At 39.9% G+C, this 21,459-nt stretch overlaps 1 protein-coding gene across 5 annotated transcripts in view; it reads left to right on the forward strand.

Moving 5' to 3' along the window:
• The first annotated feature begins 4,927 nt into the window (after positions 1 to 4,927).
• The window catches only part of tmem129 (transmembrane protein 129, E3 ubiquitin protein ligase), a 42,625-nt gene continuing 26,093 nt past the window's right edge, over positions 4,928 to 21,459 (forward strand). For 2 of the 5 annotated variants that reach the window (XM_072256611.1, XM_072256614.1), the window contains exons 1-3: positions 4,928 to 5,185; positions 8,939 to 9,410; positions 9,649 to 9,808. In XM_072256611.1, the coding sequence (XP_072112712.1) occupies positions 4,981 to 5,185; positions 8,939 to 9,410; positions 9,649 to 9,808 (837 nt within the window). In that variant the 5' untranslated portion in view covers positions 4,928 to 4,980. The other 3 variants (XM_072256613.1, XM_072256610.1, XM_072256612.1) reach the window with 3 other exon arrangements.

Raw genomic sequence — 21,459 nt, forward strand, 5'->3', positions numbered from 1 at the left:
TGCTTTAAATATACCCAATTCCAGTGTTGAACTTGAAACTTCCACAGCAGCCAATATGATTCTCCAATAGACCTGCTTTGTTCTTCCAGTCTAGTATTAGTTCATTCCCATCCATGCAATAATTTCTCTCAAATCTGGTCTCCAATCTTCTGAATAACTTATCACTACCAATATTCAACCTCTCAGAAATATTTGTCACAGACAGGCAGACTAGCCTTGTGTGTACATTAATGAACCCCCAATACCACTTTTCGGTCACCCCTCCCAACTTGTTCACATTGAAACAGACATCTCTTCCTTTAACACTTAAACAGAACTCTTTACGATCTCTGCACCCAAAGGAAAATAATCTAATCCCCACATAATAATGATTACAGAGTATCCATTCTTTAGTTAGAGCCTTCAGCATTTTGGGCATCGAGGGAGAGAGGAAGAGGAGAGCCATCCGCAGTACCACCGATGCGGCAGAGAGGGCCTCAAGATGGCTGTGGCTCAAAAGAGGGGAGCCATGGAGTCATAAGTAGCTAGCCATCTGGACACAAGCTGGGGTCTGCTCAGCCCCGGCTGGGTCACCTGGAGGCCGTTGTATGATGTTGAAAGACCCGAAACACCCGATGATTCCAGGAACATCACTGAAGATGTGTCCAGAAGCATCAATAGATGTATGTACACAGCATTCTTCAATGAATCCACCATCAGCTATTCTAAAGTCCTTTTTGTAGACTTGCCCTCCTTCATCAATTTTACTTATTCAAATCTGTTCCTTGATTAAAATGCTGTGGTCACTGTAAACTGGTCATCCAAAACATTAGCTGCGCAGATAGAAAAGTGATGGGTGACCACCAGGTGGAGCAGTGGATGAAGTCAGGTGTCTGCGCAAATAAATACTGTATACAGTACGTACCACATTGGACACCACACAGGGGTTGTGAGGGCTGGGGAAGGAACTGCCTTCCAGGAAAGCAGCATGGCCAAGTTTCTGACACAGCAGGGAAGAACGGTTATGATTATAAGGAGACACGAGACTGATGCTGGGATCTAGAGCAAAAACCAAAGTGCAGGTGGAGAAGCATCCGTGGAGATCACATATACCAAAGTACAATAAAGAGCATTGTTTTGCATGCCATCTGTACAGATCATGTTATTAACTCCAGAATCGGAAAAAGCTGCAGAAGGTTGTAAACTCAGCCAACCCAATGTTGGACATGAGGCTCTAGGGCATCAATTACACCTTTACAAGTCATAGTCATAGTCATACTTTATTGATCCCGGGGGAAATTGGCTAATGCTTCATAAAGACACCACCCATTATTAAGCTTCCCCCCCCCCCCCCCGTACGTGCCTTCTCATTGCTACCATCAGGGAGGAGGTACAGTCAAATACAGAAAACAAACTGTTGATCCTGTAGGCAGAACAGACACAGTGGCATGCAAAAGTTTGGGCGCCCCGGTCAAAATTTCTGTTACTGTCAATAGCTAAGCGAGTAATAGATGAACTGATTTCCAAAAGGCATAAAGTTAAAGATGACACATTTCTTTAATATTTTAACTTTATCAGTCCACAGGATGCAAAACGCATCAGGCTTGTTTAGATGTTCCTTTGAACCTTTTGAATAGAACTTTTTGGCCGCAATGAGCAAGGGTATGTTTGGAGGAAAATGGGTGCAGAATTTCATGAAAAGAACCGCTCTCCAACTGTTAAGCACGGGGGTGGATCGATCATGCTTTGGGCTTGTGTTGCAGCCAGTGGGACAGGGAACATTTACTGGTAGAGGAAAGAATGAATTTAATTAAATACCAGCAAATTCTGGAAGCAAACATCACACCGTCTGTAAAAAAAAGCCAAAGATGAAAAGAGGATGGCTTCTACAACAGGATAATGATCCTAAATACACCTCAAAGTCCACAATGGACTACCTCAAGAGGCACAAGCTGAAGGTTTGCCATAGCCCTTACAGTCCCCTGACCTAAACATTATCGAGAATCTGTGGATACACCTGAAAAGAGCAATGCAAGCAAGACAACCCAAGAATCTCACAGAACTAGAAGCCTTTTGCATTGAAGAATGGGCGAAAATCCTCCAGACAAGAACTGAAAGACTCTTAGTTGGCTACAGAAAGTGTTTACAAGCTGTGACACTTGCCAAAGGGGGTGTTACTAAGCATTGATCATGCAGGGTGCCCAAACCTTTGCTTTGGACTCTTTTCCTTTTTTGTTATTTTGAAACTGTAAAAGATGGAAAAAAATAGTTTTCTTGCTTAAAATATTAAAGAAATGTGTCATCTTTAACTTTATGCCTTTTGGAAATCAGTTCATCTTTTACTCACTTAGCTATTCACAGTAACAGAAATTTTGACCAGGGCGCCCAAACTTTTGCATGCCACTGTATGGGCATATAACAGCACATGGAAGGATTGGAAAGCTAACTTGTCTGTACTTAAATGCACGGAGAATGACTGGTGAGGCAGAGGGTTGATCTGTACATGGGAAAATGTTATAATCACAGAGATATGGTTTAAAGAAAGGAAGGAGTCGCAAATCAGTGCTTCAGTGTGTACAAGTTTCTGGCAAGACAGGGAAGCAAGTAAAAGAGATGAGAACATTGCTATATGGAAATTGAAGTAATGAGAGTTCAGCGGCAAGGTGTTCCCATAAGGTGATCAGTAAGGAGAGATCAAGATATTTCTGGATGTCAAAGAATTTTGAGGATTTGAAGTAAAGAAAGGACGCATATGGCAGGTACTGGGTGCGAAAACTGGTGTACTTTCAGGACTACAGAGTGTGTATGTGTAAGGGGTAACTGAAAAAGAAATCAGGAGGGCAAAGAGGGGCCATGAAGTATCCTTGTCCTACAAGATTAAGGAACATTTAAAGGCATTTTAAAATATTAAGAGCAAGAAGGTAACCAGGGAAAGAACAAGGCCTGTTGAGGATCATGCAGGGAGCAATCAGTGCTCGGAACCAAAAAAAATGAATGGTATTTTAAATAATCCTTCTCGTCCATATTCACTGAGTAAGACAGGAGATTGCTGGTGTCCTCGTGGGGATTTCTAAATATTCCCTAGCTGGCATCTGGAGTGCACTGCCTGGCAAGGTAGTGCTCTCACATAATTTAAAACATATCTGAACAATACCATCTGAATCACTAAGGAATGAAGCTACAGATGCTGCTAAATGAGAGAAGAATAGATAGGTTCAAATGTTCGGTCTGGGCATGATAGGCTAAAGGGACAGATACTGTGCAGTTTCATTCTGTCACTGACAGTGACAGCACTTCAAAAAGCACTTGGGACATCCTGAAATTGCCAGTGGTTTCACATGAATTCAAGGGATCAAAGATCAATTTTATTTGTATATACATGTATTAGGAATTTGCTGTGGTTGTGTTGGTCAGGGCACAACATACAACAAAAAGCAACTTTCAACAATAACAAAGGATGATTTAAAAAATAAAGGACAGAAATGGAATAAAATGTGCATAAATACATAAATGCCAGCATATATTTGCAATGCAAACAGCATAATAAAAAGTGTGAGTGTGATTACTTAAACTGAGTATGATGTTCTCCTAAGGAGCTGTCTATTGATGAATCTTCAGCTGGCTGTTGAGGCCATTCTGAGATCCAGATATTTCAATGTAGTTGCCTGGACTTCTCCCTTGACCTCACCATTGTGGGTGACCCTACCAAGAGCTAAGCACCAATGGCTAAACTCCAGATAGCATCACTTTTTACGTGATGTCTACAGTACAGTGCAGTGCAGTGACAGAGGTAATTTATAAAGGGAGTGGGACTAAAATGGTTGATCAGATTAACTGCTTGGAGGAAGAAACTTTAATTTTGTGTGAAGATTTTATTTTAATAGCCTTCTTCAGTTAAAACATTCTTTGTAAATTACCTGTCATATACCATGTCCCATATACCCATCATGTTCATTCTTAATATTACTGCCTCTCCATCTCCCAAACTATAGTTTATAATTTTAATTGACAAATCCCTACATCCTGTTTTTCCCAGTGGTATGTCTTCTCCGCTCTTCCATCAAAAGCTCAGCCCCTTGCAGATATTCCATTTGTTTTCCTCTTCCTTTGTTTCAATAATGGTATCTGATCTTTCAGCCATGTCCTCCTTGAATATTGTGATTACTTAAACTGTTGCAACCAATCTCTTCAAATAAAATAGCAGTTCTGCTCCCTTCTTCCCAATTCCTCATTTATTTTATTATGCTCATCGGTTATGCTGCAGGATAACACCTTTTTTAAAAAAATGCAGAAATAAAGCATGAAATGTCACATCTGTCAGTTCAAGGTACGTTTAATGTCACAAAAAGCTGAATCTGAAATGTTGTCTCCCTGCCCCTCTGTAGAGTTTATTATTGCAGATGTGCAGAATTTTACAATGGAAATTTACTCTTCAAAAAATATTAAAGTCTGATAGACGTAGCATTCATAAATGTTGCTACTAAAATAGGGAAGCTAACCACTACAAAAGGATAGGTACATGGATGGGTTCAGGTGCAGGTTGATGGCACTGGGTAGCACAATAGTTGGGCACGGACTAGATAGGCCAAAGGGCCTGTTCCTATGCTGCAGTGCTCTATGACTGAAAGATTATTGCCATTTACTGATACAAGTTGGCCTGGGCTCTCACCGTGTTAAAGGCACGATGTAAATGTCGGGGGTGGGGGGGGGGGAAGAATGTTATTTCTTCTTATCCCATGAGTTTTAGTGAAAACTAATCCCTCGTTTTTAATTCAGACGAACATACCTTGGTCTTTTGCGCGATAAAACCACGAAATCAATTTGCATTTTTTGCATAACGGACATAAACAGAAAATGAAATCGACCCCTGCAAGTTGCTTTCCCTGGGAATAGACACAACTCGGGGTCGCCCGGAGCCGCGCTATTTGCGCATGCGTGCATGGGCGGGCCCGGGACCTGATTTTCGTGTTTCCACGGAGACCACAACTGGGGATTTTGACAATGAACAGCCCCGAGGTGGTGTTTACGTTGTTTTACGTCGTTTTGTGCTTCTGCTTCGTCTTAACCCCAACTGAGTTCCGTTCGGCGGGGTTGACGGTGCAGGACCTGCTGTCCGATCAGCTGGGCAGCGAGCAGCTGGCCTTCGTCCACTACCACATCCGCCGGACGGCCGCCACTCTCGCCGTGCACTCACTGCTGCCGCTAGGTAAGCGCCACTGCGCCGGTGGCAGGGGAGGACGGCCCGAGCGGTCTGCTGGCACTGTGGGACTGGCCCAGACTGTCTGCTGGGACCTAGTCAAGGAGTTGTCAATTTGTATTAGAAGTTTTGAACTCTCTAATTTCAGTTCCAGTGATCACTGTAGTTACTGAAACTCTTGAAGCAGGTGTGTATTGAGTCCGTGTCATCTCTACTTGCTGACACATGTAGGAAAAGAAAATTACATTCTACTTCCTTTCTTGGGTTTCTGCAGAAAGAAACTGAGTATTGAATGAATTCCTGATATTAAATCAGAATTGCAACCTTGTTCTGACATAAAGTCTTTATCCTGGCCTATTAAATCTATTTCTCTTTTTCACAGGTACTGCTTTTTCCAATTTTGTTCTTGTTTCTATAGTACAAATGTAGTTTAACTTTAGCCAGTGTACCAGATTAACTTTCTTTAGCCTCCAACCTGATGGCATGAACATTGACTTCTCTAACTTCTGCTAATGCCCCACCTCCCCCTCGTACCCCATCCATTATTTATTTTTATACACACATTCTTTCTCTCACTGTCCTTTTTCTCCCTCTGACTATACCCCTTGCCCATCCTCTGGGTCTCCCCCCTCCCCCATCTTTCTCCCTGGGCCTCCTGTCCCATGACCCTCTTATATCCCCTTTGCCAATCACCTGTCCAGCTCTTGGCTCCATCCCTCCCCCTCCTGTCTTCTCCTATCATTTTGGATCTCTCCCTCCCACTTTACCTCTTCCTAGAGATGCTGCCTAGCCTGCTGCGTTCACCAGCAACTTTGATGTGTGTTGCTTGAATTTCCAGCATCTGCAGAATTCCTGTTGTTAACTTTCTTTCCAAATAATTGCATGCCAGTTCTAAATTTTTTCCTTGTAGCTCCCTTGCAAGAAGGCCCTGGAGAGGCAGTGGATGTCATTTACTTGGATTTTCAGAAGGCATTTGATAAGGTGCCACACATGAGGCTTCTTAACAAGATAAAACCCTATGGTGTTACAGGAAAGATACTGGCCTGGATAGCAGAATGGCCAACAGGCAGGAGCCAGCGAGTGGGAATAAAAGGGGCCTTTTCTGGTTGGCTGCCTGTGACTAGTGGTGTTCCTCAGAGGTCAGTATCCGGACCGCTACTTTTCACATTGTTTGTCAGTGATTTAAATAATAGAATTGATGGCTTCGTAGCAAAGTTTGCGCATGATACGAAGATGGGTGGAGCGGTAAGTAACGCTGAGGAAGCAATGTGATTTCAGCAGGACTTAGACAAGTTAAAAGAATGAGCACATATGGCAGATGGAATACAGTGTTGGGAAATGTATGATAATGCATTTTGATAAAAGTAACAGTAATGTGGATTATTATCTAAATGGGGAGAAGATTCAAACATCAGAGGTGTAGAGGGACTTTGGAATCATGCAAGACTCCCAGAGGGTTAATTTACAGTTGAGTCTGTCGTAAAGAAGGCAAATGCAGGGTTGGCATTTATTTCAAGGGGAATAGAATATAAAAGCAAGGAGATAATACCGAGTATTTATAAGACTCTAGGCAGACCGCACTTAGAGTATTGTCAACAAGTTTGGGCTCCATATCTCAGAAAGGATGTGTTGTCATTGGAGAGAGTCCAGAGGAGGTTCATGAAGATGATTCCAGGAATGATGGGGTTAACATATGAGAAGCATTTGGCAGCTTTGGGCCTGTACTCAGTGGAATTTAGAAGAATGCGAGGGGATCTCATTGAAACCTACTGAATGTTGAAAGGACTAGATAAGGTGGATGTGGAGAGGAAGTTTACTATGGTGGGGTATCCAGAACTAGAGGGCACAGCCTCAAAATTGACTGGCAATCCTTTGGAACAGAGGTAAGGAGGATTTTTTTTTTGGCTAGAGTAGTAAATCTGTGGAATGCTTTGCCACAGACTGTGGTGGAAGCCAAGCCCGTGTCTATATTTAAGGCGGAAGTTAATCGTTTCCTGATTGGTCACGGCATCGAAAGATATGGTGAGAAGGCAGGTGTATGGGGTTGAGTGATATCCGGGATCAGCCATGATGGAATGGCGGAGCAGACTCAGTGGGCTGAATGGCCTAATTCTGCTCCTGAGTCTTATGGACATACAGCAACATTTTGCCAGCAACTCTCAAAACTGCTAGATACTCTACTAGATATATTTCGTCTGAACTATGATCACTGCAATCTGCAGCCTGTAATTTTCTTTTAAGAAATGTACTTTTAAACCTTCTAAACGAACTAGCAATTTTGCAGTCTCCTGAAGGAGGAACTGTTTGTGCTTGACCTGCTTCCCTCTCATCTTACCATTACCACCGGGTGGGGGGTGGGGGAAGGTGCAGGAGACTTGGATCCCACGCTACCAGGTTTTGAAACAGTTCTTGCCCTGCAGCCACTGGGCTCCTGGACTGGCTTCACTCACCTCAGCGCTGAACTCACTCAGTAGCTGTGGACTCACTTTTAGGGACCCTCTTGTTTCTTTGTTTTGTGGGCGCCAGCAAGAAGATAAATCTCAAGGTTGCATACTGTATACATACTGCGATAATAAATTTGAACTTTGAACTTCTTTAATTTAGTCCTCTAGTGTATCTATAACTTTTACGTTGCATTGAAACCCATCGAACACAGGACCAAGATGAAATCTAATTAAAACAAAGTTTACATGCAATACAAAATAGTCCTTGCACTTCAAAAGGGTGTAAGTTAACACTTGAATGCAAGGGTTATTTTGGAGAGAAAGCAAGGTTGGAGGTGAACCAATTGGCATATAGGAGTGAGAATGGAAATCTGGTTGAATGGTGCCACAACAATAAACTCTTACTCAATGTGAGCAAAACCAAAGAGCTAATTATGGACAGGAGGAAGATGCTAGAATTTTATGAGCTAGTCCTCATTGGGAAATCAGAGATGTAAAGAGTCAGTAACTATAAGTTCCTTGGCATTATCATGTCAGAGGATCTGTCCTGGGAGCAGCATGCAAGTGCCACAGTGCCTCTACATTCTAAGACGTTTGTGTAGATTCAGTGTTTCACCGTAAACTTTAACAAACTTCTATAGATGCACAGTGGAGAGCATCCTAACTGGTTGCATAATGGCTTGGTATGGAAACACAAATATCTATAAACAGAAAAGTGTACAAAAAGTGGTGGACAGAGCTCAGTCCATCACAGGCAAAGCCTTCCCTACCATTGAGCGCTGCCAGTAGAAAGCAGCATCCATCCTCAAGGACCCCTACCATCCAGGCCATGTGACTACCATCGGGTAGTAGATACTGGAGCCTTGGGTCCTACACCACCAGTTCAGGAATGGTTATTACCCTACAACCATCAGGCTTCTGAACCAGAGTGGATAACTTCACTTACCTCAACATTGAATTGATTCTACAACCTACAGACTCACTTTCAAGGGCTCTACAGCTCATGTTCTCATTTTTTTTATTATTTGCACAGTTTTATTTTTTTGGCACATTGGTTATTTGTTAGTCTTTGTTTATGTACAGTTTTTCATAAATATTGTTTTCCTGTAAATGCCTGCAAGAAAATAAATCTCCAGGTAGTATGTGGAGATATAATATATATGTACTTTTATAGTAAATTCATTTTTGACTTTGAACTACGGAGGATTTTTTTTGCAATTAAGTTTTGACATAAACTTTGCAAGTAGGTACATAATGTTCCTTTACTAATATGCATGTTCCTATTGTCAATCTTCCTTTACTATTTTTTTTCTTGCAGGTTATTTTGCAGGAATGTGTTTTGCAACTTCTGATGAAAAGTACTACTACGTTCTTGTGAGCAAGGGATGGATTATTTACTTGGCGATAGCTGTGCTAATTCCTGTCATTGTTAGTCTCATCGTTTGGTATTGGTCCTTAAATAATTGGGGCAACCATCCGATAGCCCGAAGCCTTGCACACTATGCCCTTCCTCAGTCCAGTTGGAGAGCTGTGGCATCTTCTGTGAATACAGAGTTCCGACGGATTGATAAATTTGCCTCCGGTGCACCAGGAGCCCGAGTTGTTGTCACTGATACCTGGGTGATAAAGGTGACTACGTATCGTGTTTATATAGCACAGCAACAGGACATTCACCTCACCCTGACTGAATCAAGGCAGCACGAACTGTGTCCTGACTTAAATACACCTGTGCAATTCCTCACAATCCGAGTGGGCATCATCAATCCACACATCACACCATTTGACATTAGGTAGGTGATGTAACCCAGTGTAGAGTCAAACTTAATTTTCCATTGCTGCTTAAAAGTTGAGACTAATTGTCAGATCATTTTTGAGCTGATTTCCTAATATTCTTTCCTTAACACTTTTAAAGTCTTCTAACCTCTTTCCCTTAATACAACAAAACCATAGCAAGTGGGGTGCAAATAAAAGAAAATGATTAACATTAGCTCTTGTCACAGATTGAAATTTCTTTTTTTTTGTTTGCAGGTTAAATTCAACAGAATATGGTGAACTTCGTGAGAAGCTCCATACTACAATCCGGAATGCCCATAATGTGGTCATCCATCAGTCTCTGAGTGACATGTTTTTGGACACATTCAAGATCCAAGTAGAATTAAATCAACCTTATCATCTTTCTGGGAATCAGGTATGCATTGTCACAATTAATAATATCATAGTGAATCTGTGGCAACACAATCACAGAGAAACAATAAAAAGCATAAATGTTGTAAGCTTTATTCTGGGCTATATTTCAAGTTAATGGTCTTCATCATGAAACGTAACAAGGTTTAACCATGCACAGAAGTTTTAAAGTTTGGGGAATAGGTCTGATTATGGAAAGCGTCTGATGCTAAATGAAAAACAATAGCAGTGCAAAGCAAAGGTGGGTGCAAATTGGGAAAGTAAACAAAGCTTCTCCAATTGAACTGGAAATAGAATCATTACTATGCAAAGTATGTTGGGCTTAATTGTTTAAAAGTAAAATAAAGCTACTCCACAAACTCTGTATCAGTCCCTGTTCATTACCTTACTTAACAATTGATTGGAAGCCTCCCATCTTGTGATTTGAACTAGCCTTAAAATTTTTAACACTTTCCCTACGTTGCATCAAATTCCATCACCTTTGTGCTTGCTGATGTATATTCACTTCAGATTACTTTCATTCTTACTTCTACATCCCTCTTCACCTCTATCTCTGTAACCATCTTACACCATGCAACCCTCCAAAATCTCTCTGCTTCAAAAGCTCTGACCATGAATTTCCTTGTTCCACTGTTTACGGCTTTCCCTTCAGCTGTGTAGCCTATAAGATTTAGAATTTCCTCAACATATCTGTTGCTACCTCTCCTGCTTTCTCTCTAATCTTTATCACACTGCTTCCTCCTTACCTCCTTGGTTAAATTTCAAATCACCTGCCCTAAACACAAGAAAGTCTTCAGATGCTGAAAATCCAAAGCAACACATACGCAAAATGCTGGAGGAACTCAGCAGGTCAGACAACATCTATGGAAATAAACATTTCAGGCAAAACCCTTCTTCAGGACTGGGGAAAAAAGGGGTAGACACTGAATAAAAAGGTGGGGGGGAGGGGAAGGAAGATAACTAGAAGGTGATAGGTGAAGCCAGGTGGGTAGGTGAGCTGGAGAGGAATTAGCTGTCCTAACATCTACTCAAGATGTTTTAAAACACCTTAGGAATATATTATGGGTTGAAATTTGGTATTGTTTTATTAATGTTACAAATATCAAGATACAGTGAAAACCATCAATTTTTCTCTGTTTCTTACATTTCTGATGGTTTCTTGCAACTTGCTCTCTTGATCTGTATGTATACTGTTCATACAGATCAAATTGAGATAAAATAAGGTAAAACAATAATAATATAGAATAAAGTGTAAAAACTACCAAAAAGTGCATAAAAAGGTGATAAACACAGTAGAAGCATAGGAAGCTGGATGGGTTTCAACTTATTGCAACTTTGACCAGACTGATTTAAATGATTTAAACCTGCATACTTGTTCAAAAAATGTATTGCTTTTTATCCAGCTTTGCAACCAGTAGAGTTTTGTTTAATGGTTTCTGAAACAGTAACAGATTAGAGGATGGTTTTCTCAAAGGAGGCCATATTTGTCTTAGAAAGTGTTGAGGCACTGCTGCCGTAGCTGAAAAGGGAAATGTGAAGTGGATTGTGCTTTTATATGAAAGCTTGAGTATGTCACATTAAGACTTGTTACGTACCCCGTAACTGGGTTGCCAAACCAGCAGAAATGGATCACTCAGTTGGAGTCTGGATTACTAGAACTAAAGAAGTTTTATTAAAGAAACAAGCAACACAATAATCAAAAGGATAATAAATGCTACAGTTCAGCAATGATAAACACACATGTGCACAGAATTAAGATAACAGGATCAATCAAGCTCCATCGTTGTCTAGGGGTAAATGACCAATTTCAAAGTGACACAAAGTCCAGTTCAATTTAGTTCAGTTCGCAGTAATCGTTGCCATGGTGATGGACAACGTGGGGGGAGGGAGAGAGAACAAGAACGAATGATCATTCGAAACGGCTTCCACACACAGACCTGCGATATTGCTCACAAGCAGCTTTCGGGCGAGTCCTTTGTGATGTCACCTGAGGTCACCGACTGTGACCCCTCCTCCAGATGCGGTCGATCCTCTGCAGTGAACCCGGCACCCAAGCAAGGGCGGACACACACCAGGTTCCTGCTGATCGTACCTTTCCACCCTGTGCGTTTATGGCCCGGTACTTCCCACCGACTTGTGAGAGGCGCACCGCTTCCAGGGTCTCATTACCTCGGGGTGTCGTGTGTGTGTCCCTGCCTTAGCGAACCTGTCCCTTTTTATCCCCCTGCTGGGGTATTGCCCGTCCATCACTTCAAACAGTTCAGGGTTCAAAGGGGGAGCCGATCTTGAGAATACCCAGACTGATGGCTCCTTAATTAACACCTCCAAATGCTGCTTCATTGTGTGCCTCATCTCTCCCTCCCCTGAGAACAGGTGGCAGACTAACTGCTGATGCCACTGGTGCTAGCCCAGGCCAGCAAACATCTTAATTTATGTGTATTCTCGTCACAGACTATCTAAATTATTGTTTAAAAATTGCTTCACACCCCTTATCCCACTTTTTTCCATAAATTTATAATCCCTTGGAAATCTGTAATCCTTGTCATTGATTATAAGAGTTGGAATCAGGTCAACAAAAGAAATAAAAACCGAAGTAGTCCACATAGTCATACAATTTATTAAGGTCATCCATTTTCCAGTTTGATCTGTCATATCCCTAGGTACTCTTTTTGTCAAAAATCTATTAATTGTAGCCTTGAATGTGATAAATCCTGTCAGAACCTTTTGTCTACTTTATGAAAAGCTGTTTGGAAAATACAGATTTACTACATCTATTAGTTTTCTATCATAAACCTTGCTGCTTGTATCCTTGAAACTCCATCAGATGCCTCATGCCCAATCACATTATGTTCTGTATTGAACAGCTTCTTATCAATAGTAGATCGCAGCATTTTCCTGAAAATGTGTCTCAAGCTAACTGGCTGCTAATTCCCTATTTTCTCTTGGCTTTGTTTTCTTATATATCATGACTTTTTTCATAAAGAGTGGAATTTTGGAAGAGCATTCCTAATGTATTCATCATCTCTGAGGGGATTGCTTTTACAATCCTAAAGTGCTCAGATTGGAGTTGTATAGTCCAGTTCTATTCTGCACAATCATCAGGAAAAGAATATAATTGATATTATAAGAGAGTAAGTGTGTATTTTGCAGCTTGGCATGGAAGTGAATATTAAAGCTATGCTCTCAAGTTTGTAAACCCTTTCACTCTGCTTCAGATTTGAGTATAATGAAGATTAAAGGCATGTACAGATGAGGGAGGCCATTTATTAAATCTAACATGTTTCCATAGAAATTTGCAGTTTGTTTCCCATGCCCAAGCATAATCATTGCTTCCATCTGCCATTGATAAGTTGCTGTCTTCACTTTGAAAACTCTTTCAGAAATTAATCTTTCTTGGAAAGGAACATCCTGTCATTAATACTGAATTTTCTTTTATTTAGTTTGTGTTTATGTCCTGATATCTAGCAGACACAATTACAAGAAATTAAACTTGTTCCAGGTTAACGAGCCAGAATTTCACAGTTAAATAACAGCATTTGAAGTTTATAAACAAAGAAATCACATCACAGTCTTGTGATACAAAAGAGAAACCATATGAATTGTAATTGCACAAATCATTTGGCAATTTGTGATAATAAGGCATTATTGTGATTGCTCTTGCAGAAAATTGATTCAGCATTTGTGTTTTATGAAACTTCTTCATTTCTATACTAATTGCCAATTAAACTCAATGTAATGTAATGCCTGTTCTTAATGTAAAAGCTCTTTCAATGGGGATATTTATTTTTTCGCATTGCCATTCAATATTCCAGTGGAGTCTCATTTTTGCAGGTAATGAGTTGTTCATGGAAATTTATAACCATTCAAAACAGGAACGTTTCCTCTCTTTCCCTCTGTCCAATCCCTGATTCTTTCTTTATTTTTGTATTCAACTTGGAGCCATAGAAATATTACAATAGGAAGGAATCCAGAAAGAACTACCCTTCCTAACCCAATCCTCAAGTACACACTTGACTCTGATTCATTTTCCCACAGTCCATAAAAACTGACATTCACCAAGATCCCAGTAGCATTGTTACTCTCTTTATTGGCTTGTGCTTCATGGAATTTCTAACATGAAAATTTGTGCTGAAAGAGGAGGTGAATTACTTCCTTTGTCACAGATGTGGAGGTTGATCACTTTGATTGCTTTAGGATTAAAATGACTACTGAATTGTGTTTGACCATGAAGTACAACCATACATTGGCTATCTGTATTCAGTCATGTGAAATCCAGCACAAATCTGTCAGCTCAGAATCAGATTTACTATCGCTCATATGACATGAAATTTGTTGTTTTGCAGTAGCAGTACAGTGCAGAGACATAAAATTACTCTAAATTGCAAAAGTAATAGTGCAAAAAAAAGAAATAACAAGGTAGTAAATCATAAGCACAACAAATTCTGCAGCTGCTGGCAATCTTGAGCAATGCACACAAGATGCTTGAGGAAATCAGCAAGTCAGGCAGCATCCATGGAGGGGAATAAAGAGTCAACATTTTCAGCTGAGACACTTCATCAAGACTAGAAAAAAAGAAGGAAGAAGCCAGAATAAGAAGGGGGGAGGGGGAGTGGGAAGGAGTATAAGCTGGCAGGTAATGTGTGAATCCAGGTGAGGGGGAAGGTTGGTGGGGAGGGCAGTATGTCTTTAGAAGATTTGGATTTCTTTTGGGGAAATTGGACTAGAAAAATGGTAAGTACTTCATCTGAGTAAAAGGAATCAGTAAATTGTTGTGCTGTAATGAGCAATCCATGTACCAGCCCCAGAAGAAACCAAAATGGATAATATTGGGGAAAATCAAAGAATTGATCATTTGTTTTGTGAATGAGCTGTCAAACCTCTTGAACTGGGCATAAAAGAGCCATGGAAGTGTTTGAAGGAGAGGAGGAGTATTTAAAAGAAACACATTAAAGCCAACACCTTCCAGTAGATTTCAAATTAGCGTCCATGGGAATGTGGTGTGACCAAGTTCTGTGTTGCATTACAGATCATATTCCACTTCAAAATAGGAATCTATTCCTGTTTATCACTTGTGAAAACTGTTATAACAGAAGCTATGTGAATAGAAAGTTGTTTTATTGCTTAAAAAAAGGATAGGTTTTCAGATTTCATTAACAAAAGATAGAATATAAATTTAAGTCATAGCTTACGTGACAATAATTCAATTCCACAATGGTGCTGTCACTGTTTCATCAAATCAAAAATAACATTGATCTTGAAGACATAGTTATACTGGTAAGTAGGGCAGAGTTGGTAATATTGTTTGAAGAATTGTATAATACCAAGAACTTTGTAAGTTAACTGAATCACAATTGTTCTCCAAGAATCTTTTAGAGGTGGCTGATAGAGATATTATCTAATTTTCTTTTAACTGCACACTGTTTCTTTAAAACAGGAACTGGAGCCATGCATTGGCTGCATGCAGACAGCTGCTAATATCAAACTTGTCAAAGTCTGTATGGACCCAAATGAGGGTGAATGTCAACAGTGCTACTGTCGTCCTATGTGGTGTCTGACCTGCATGGGGAAATGGTTTGCCAGCCGCCAAGATCAGCAGCATCCAGAAACGTGGCTTTCAAATCGGGTGCCTTGCCCTACTTGTCGATCAAAGTTCTGCATTCTTGATATCTCTGTTGTTAGCTAAAAATTACTCATTAGCCTAGTTGTCTGTTTACACGCAAAATTTCATTTCTGGCCTTGTGCATTCTGGTACTGTAATAACAACCAATTTTCTTGTTAGATGTTTTGAATGCCTCTGAAACTTTCATTATTCACTTGTTTAAAATTTTGACCCAAGGATTTGTGAGTTGCTGCCTCAAAATCCAACAAACTCTGGAGAAGTTTCTGTAACAAAATTCCTGAGGTATTAATTCTCTTTTTTACTCCATTACAGAGTGGCGCTGTGCTGCAGCAGTTAGTGTTGATGCCTCATTGCCTTGGAGATGCATGCTCAGTTTTGGCTTCGGCTGCCATCTGTATGAACTTTCACATTCTCCCTGTCATTCCATGAAGTTGTTCCAGGTTCACCAGTTTTCTTATATATCCCAAAGAAGTGGCTACTGTAAATTGCCACCTTAAAGAATTAAGGGAATAGTTTTTATATCTGAAAGAGAATCTGTTGCAGGGGTACTGGGAAGTAAGGTGAGTGGATTGAGGTTGATAGAATCGTTCTGGATGGTGGTATAGATTTGATGGGCCAAGTGGCTTTCTTCTCTGATGTAATTAGCAGGTTAAATTTACTACACCTAAACTGAAACCTGTGTCTGCATCTGGTGGGAAGGTTAAAATCTAATGGCTTTTGTCACAGAAGCAGTCAGATCAAGAATTCACTATAATGGGGTGGGGAGGGGGTGGTCACAGCTAGTAGAATTACTGCCCCACAGTGCTGGGTTCAATCCTGGCCCAAGATGCTGTCCGTGTGGAGTTCGCACACTCTCCCTGTGACTACATGAGTTTCCTCCCACGTTCCCAAAGGATGTGCAGGTTGGTAAGTTAATTGGCCATTGTAAAATACCTCTTGTGTTCAAGTGAATGAGAAATCTGGGAGGAGATGATTAGAAGATACAGAGAATAAAATTTTAATTAAAAAGGGATTGGCATAAGTGGATGGACAATGGTCACTAAAGTTTGGCTTGTTGGGCTGAGTGTCTGTTTCTGTGTTGTGTGACTGGATGACAATAATTGAAGTTTTCGAAGTTATTTTAAATTACTTGAACTGTTTCTGAACTTCAGACTTGTACATTTTATATAATTCTAAACTGCCTTTTAGCTTTATACTTCAGAGGCAATTATTACATATTTTTATATCTGCAGTTGCCACATTATCACTACAAATTACATGATTACTGCAGAAAAAAACACAATTATGGGTAGTAAATACCTATGAGAGAATTGAGATGTATTTTTTTAAACACAGTTCTCCTTTATTGACGATTGCTGAATCCTGTTACTATTATGGTGATGGGATTTTCTGATTTCCTACAGGAAAATGTTATTAGTCATTGTATTTTCTGGGACAGGGTGTTCTTCAACTGCACTTTGCTAGTTCCCTGAATAACAGAGATATTAGGAAGCTTGGATTTATTACCTAATGGAGATTCTGGTAATGGACCTTATTGAAGTACAGTAGTCTGTATGATGATGATGCTTCCACAATTCCTCCAGCAGAGGGAGGAAAATGGTGCAACTCTCTCTAGCTTGTTTAACAATAAATGCAAAGAATAGTGTGGTGTAATTTCATTTTAAATCCTTGTAGATAAACAGATGACACATTATCTTCATTCACATGAAACGATGATTTAACACAATTCTTAAACCCTGAAATCATCAGTAAAGCCCAATATAATCCTTTCCATTTGGTAGTAACAAAAATGTGCATTTTGATTAAACTAAGCAGCATTTGAAAATTGTCATGCTGATGGGGTTTTCTCTAGGAATAGATCTAAACTCTTGCTGGCCTTGCTCTTTGTTCAATGAAAGGGGAAACCAATACATTAGCGAAGAAGATTCTTAGTTCTGAGAACATTGATGTGGAATTTTCATGATTGGAGTTAAGGAACAGTAGTATCTTGACTACCAATAGTAGGGATGGCAGTAAACAGGAAATCAGATGCATAAAATAAGGGCACAACTCTAATCAAAGGGTAACTGATGTACAGATAGGTCAAGCAAATCGAATTAGAAATAATAATGTAGAGGAGGAATTTCTGGAGTGTATGCAGGGTTGATACCAGTATGTTCTGGAGACAGGCTGTCCTATTTTGGGTGCAGTGTAATCAGAAAGGATTACTAAACAATCGTGGGGGAAAAGAATAATCCTTCTGATCGTAACTAATTCTTCATTAAGATGGAAAGTTAGAGAGTTGATTTTGAAATGTGGGTCCTGAATCAAAATAAACAATAATACTATCGAGCCAGAGTTGGAAACCTATAGGTATGGCAGTGGATGGTCAAAAGCATATCTTTCATTTTAATGAGAGTATGAATTAATGATAACAGTCATTCATTCCTGTCTGATGCAAAACTAAAACAGAAAAGTTGACTCATCTATGGATTTCAACATCTGTGAGGGTTACTATCAAATTTCTGGGGGGAAAGTAGAGAAAAAAGCCAGTTAAAGTGGAAACCGGAGGATTTGGAGCTGATTAAGGAGAACAAAGGGGTTGATACAGAAAAGGAAAACAGAGTGTGTGCACGACCTAGAGAGCACAAACTAATTGTAAAGGCCTCGGTAGATAAACAAGGACAAATGTAGGCCACTACAGTCAGGAACGGAAGAAAAAAGATGGCAAGCCAATTACATTCATAGTTTGGAAACAATTAATCTTACAGAAACATAGCGTTGAGTAAGAGGGAGGAACTAAATAAAATAAATATCACAAGGGAAATAATTTGGGGGAAATTGGAGGGATTAAATCCGCAGGGGCTGATGGTCTGCATCTCATAGCATTTCAGGAACTAGACCTAGAGATAATGAAATGCTTTGATCATCTGGAGCTTTTGCAGTGGATTGGAGGATAGATAACCTGACTATTTTAAAAAGAGGTAGACAGAGAAAAGAGGGAAGCTAGAGACCAGTTATCTTAGAGATCAATAATAGGCAAATTGCAAGAGTCCATTATAAATGATATAATAGCCTGGGACTTGGAGAAGAGAGATATGATCTGACAAAGTTAACATTGGTTAAAGGAAAATTATACTAGACAATTCAACTGGAATTTTTTTAATGAGCTTTATTTCAACTTTAAGAAACTTTTTGATAAAGTTCACATGTAAAAGATATAAGAGGTTAATATATGAAATTAAACCACTTGGGATTGAGAGCAAAGTGTTGACGAATAGAGAACTGGCTGTCTGAAAAGAAACAGAAATGGGTCCTTTTTTCCCCAAGTTGGCAGATAGTGTCTTGTGGGTTACCAATGCTGGGACCAATCTGATTCTTAAACAGGCCACAGTTTGCCCATCAAGCATAATACTTGTCATGGAATATTGTGTGTCCATCTATTCTATTTATGAAATCCAATTAATATGCATACATTCTAGTGTAATTTATAATGCTGCCACCTTGAGATTCTTGAGTGTTTTAAAGTTTGGTGCTTTATAATGTTCTCTAATATGAAGTGTCCCATATGCTGATCTTGTGATATGCATAACTAATGATGCTCTTATTCAAACACTTTGATTTGGGCATCTTTGGGGCCAGCATTTATTAACCATTGCTCTCTCCCCTTGAAAGTGAAGGCGAGTAACATTCTAGAATTGTTGCACTATGGAAATGTAATCTCATTTGTTGTGTTGAGTTCCAAGATTTTAAACCAGCCATGAGAAAGAATTGGTGAGTCAGGATGGAGTGTGATTTGACACGGTACTTGCTATTGGCATTGTTGCTGTGCTCCTGCTATCCTTTGAGTCACAGCTTTGGAATATGCGTGGTAGATAATGTAGTTGTATTGAAGGTGGAAGAAGTGAGTATTTGAAGTGGAGTGCATAATGCTAATTAAGCAATGTCCTGAATATCTATTGATCAAAAGTGTAAGGAGCAGATCATAAATTGATATTGTAAGCAACACTATAGTTAGATTGATTCCTGTTGTCAAAACATTTAGAATTGAAAGGGATAGGTCATGGTTTTTTTTTATGCCAGACCATTACCTTTCAATAATGGAAACTAGATACTGCATTTTAAAGCTCAGAATATCTTTCATGCAGACAAAATTACCAGTCATTTATATCCATCTTCATAGATGGGTTTCTTCTAATTAGTGAATCCCAATATAAATACTCTATCTGTTTGAACATGCTGGTACGTTATAATTAAGTCTGTTACCAAAGTTTTTGAAATATACATAACTAGTTCAAATTAATTATTTATTCATTTGCAATGGATTGCTTACAAACTTAAAATAATACGTCTTTCATCTTATATGTCACTTTTTTGATGAGTAAATTAGCTTTCAGCACACTGATGAATTTACTTATTCCCCTCCCCCCCAAGAGGAATGTAACTAATTATTGTGCAACTAATTATATTCACTTTCTTTTCCCACCACTTATGATATTTCTGGATTATGTGTGACTGTTTGGGCATATTGAATTTTGCCCTTTTCACTCTTTGGTGATCTTTAATCCATTCTTCAATATACATACTGAAATTCTTTTTCTTCACAAACATCCAGGAAAACAGAGGAGTGCCCCAAAGAATGAATGACAGTTAAATGTTAGAACCCTAAAGCACCCCCCCCAACTCCCCCTTCCCACGCAAAAGCAGCAGCAAAGCACATCGTGAACTTGGTATGTACTGGATGGCTTCCACAAAATAGTTATTATCTTGCAGTTCGTAACCTGCAAATGCCAAATTCTAGTACATTTAAATACTAAATAGGGTCAGGTTAAAGTACATAAATGGATTTTGTAGCCTGGGAGATGGTGGAAAGCTATAGTGGAAACAAATGTGTTGCACTTGGGAGATATAACATCAAAATGTGAAAAGGAATGGAAAACGTGGAGGAACCAAAAGCTATGGATCCCTTTAGATGGCAGAGCGTGTAGGTTAGGTAGCTAAGAAGAAATGGAATGTTAGTTGAGTCATATAATAAAGCAGAAAGATGTCATCACAGCTATATACACTCAGAGGTCCTGTTAGGCGCAGGAGTGAAGCCCCAGTGTGGTCTGCTGCTGCTGAAGTCTATCCACTTCAAGGTTTGACATATGCGTTCACAGATGCTCTCTGCATACCGCTATTATAATGTGTGGTTACTTGAGTTGCTGTTGTCTTCCTGTCAGCTTGAAAAAGTCTGGGTATTCTCTGACCTCTCTCATTAACAAGGTATTTTTGCCCACAGAACTGGCGCTCACTGGATGCTTTTTTATTGCTTTTTGCACCATTCTCTGTAAACTGTAGAGCACGGGTTCCTACCCTGGGGTCCAGGGACCCCTCAGTTAACAGTAGTGGTCCATGGCATAAAAAAGGTTGGTAACCTCTGCTCAAGAGACTGTTGTGTGTGAAAATCCTAGGAGATTAGCAGATTCTGTGATTCTCAGACCACCCTGTCTGGTACCAGCAATCATTCCACAGTCAAAGTCACTTAGATCACACTTCTTCCCCATTTTGATGTTTGGTCTGAACAACAACTGAACCACTTGACTATGTCTACATATTTTTATGCCTTGAGTTGCTGCCACATCACTGGCTGATTAGATATTTGCATTAATGAGCAGGTGTACCTAATTAAATGGCCACTGAATTCATTAGTTACCCCACACCTAGTGCATCGTGTACACTTGTGGCCAGTACATTATAGAACATAGAATAGTACAGCACAGTACAGGCCTTTCGGCCCACAATGTTGTGCCGACCCTCAAACCCTGCCTCCCATATAAGCCCCCACCTTAAATTCCTCCATATACCTGTCTAGTAGTCTCTTAAACTTCACTAGTGTATCTGCCTCCACCACTGACTCAGGCAGTGCATTCCACACACCAACTACTCTCTGAGTAAAAAAACCTTCCTCTAATATCCCCTTTGAACTTCCCACCCCTTATCTTAAAGCCATGTCCTCTTGTACTGAGCAGTGGAGCCCTGGGGAAGAGGCGCTGGCTATCCACTCTATCTATTCC

The sequence above is a fragment of the Mobula birostris genome, chromosome 4 (assembly GCF_030028105.1).
Source record: "Mobula birostris isolate sMobBir1 chromosome 4, sMobBir1.hap1, whole genome shotgun sequence".
In the NCBI taxonomy this organism is placed as follows: domain Eukaryota; kingdom Metazoa; phylum Chordata; class Chondrichthyes; order Myliobatiformes; family Myliobatidae; genus Mobula; species Mobula birostris.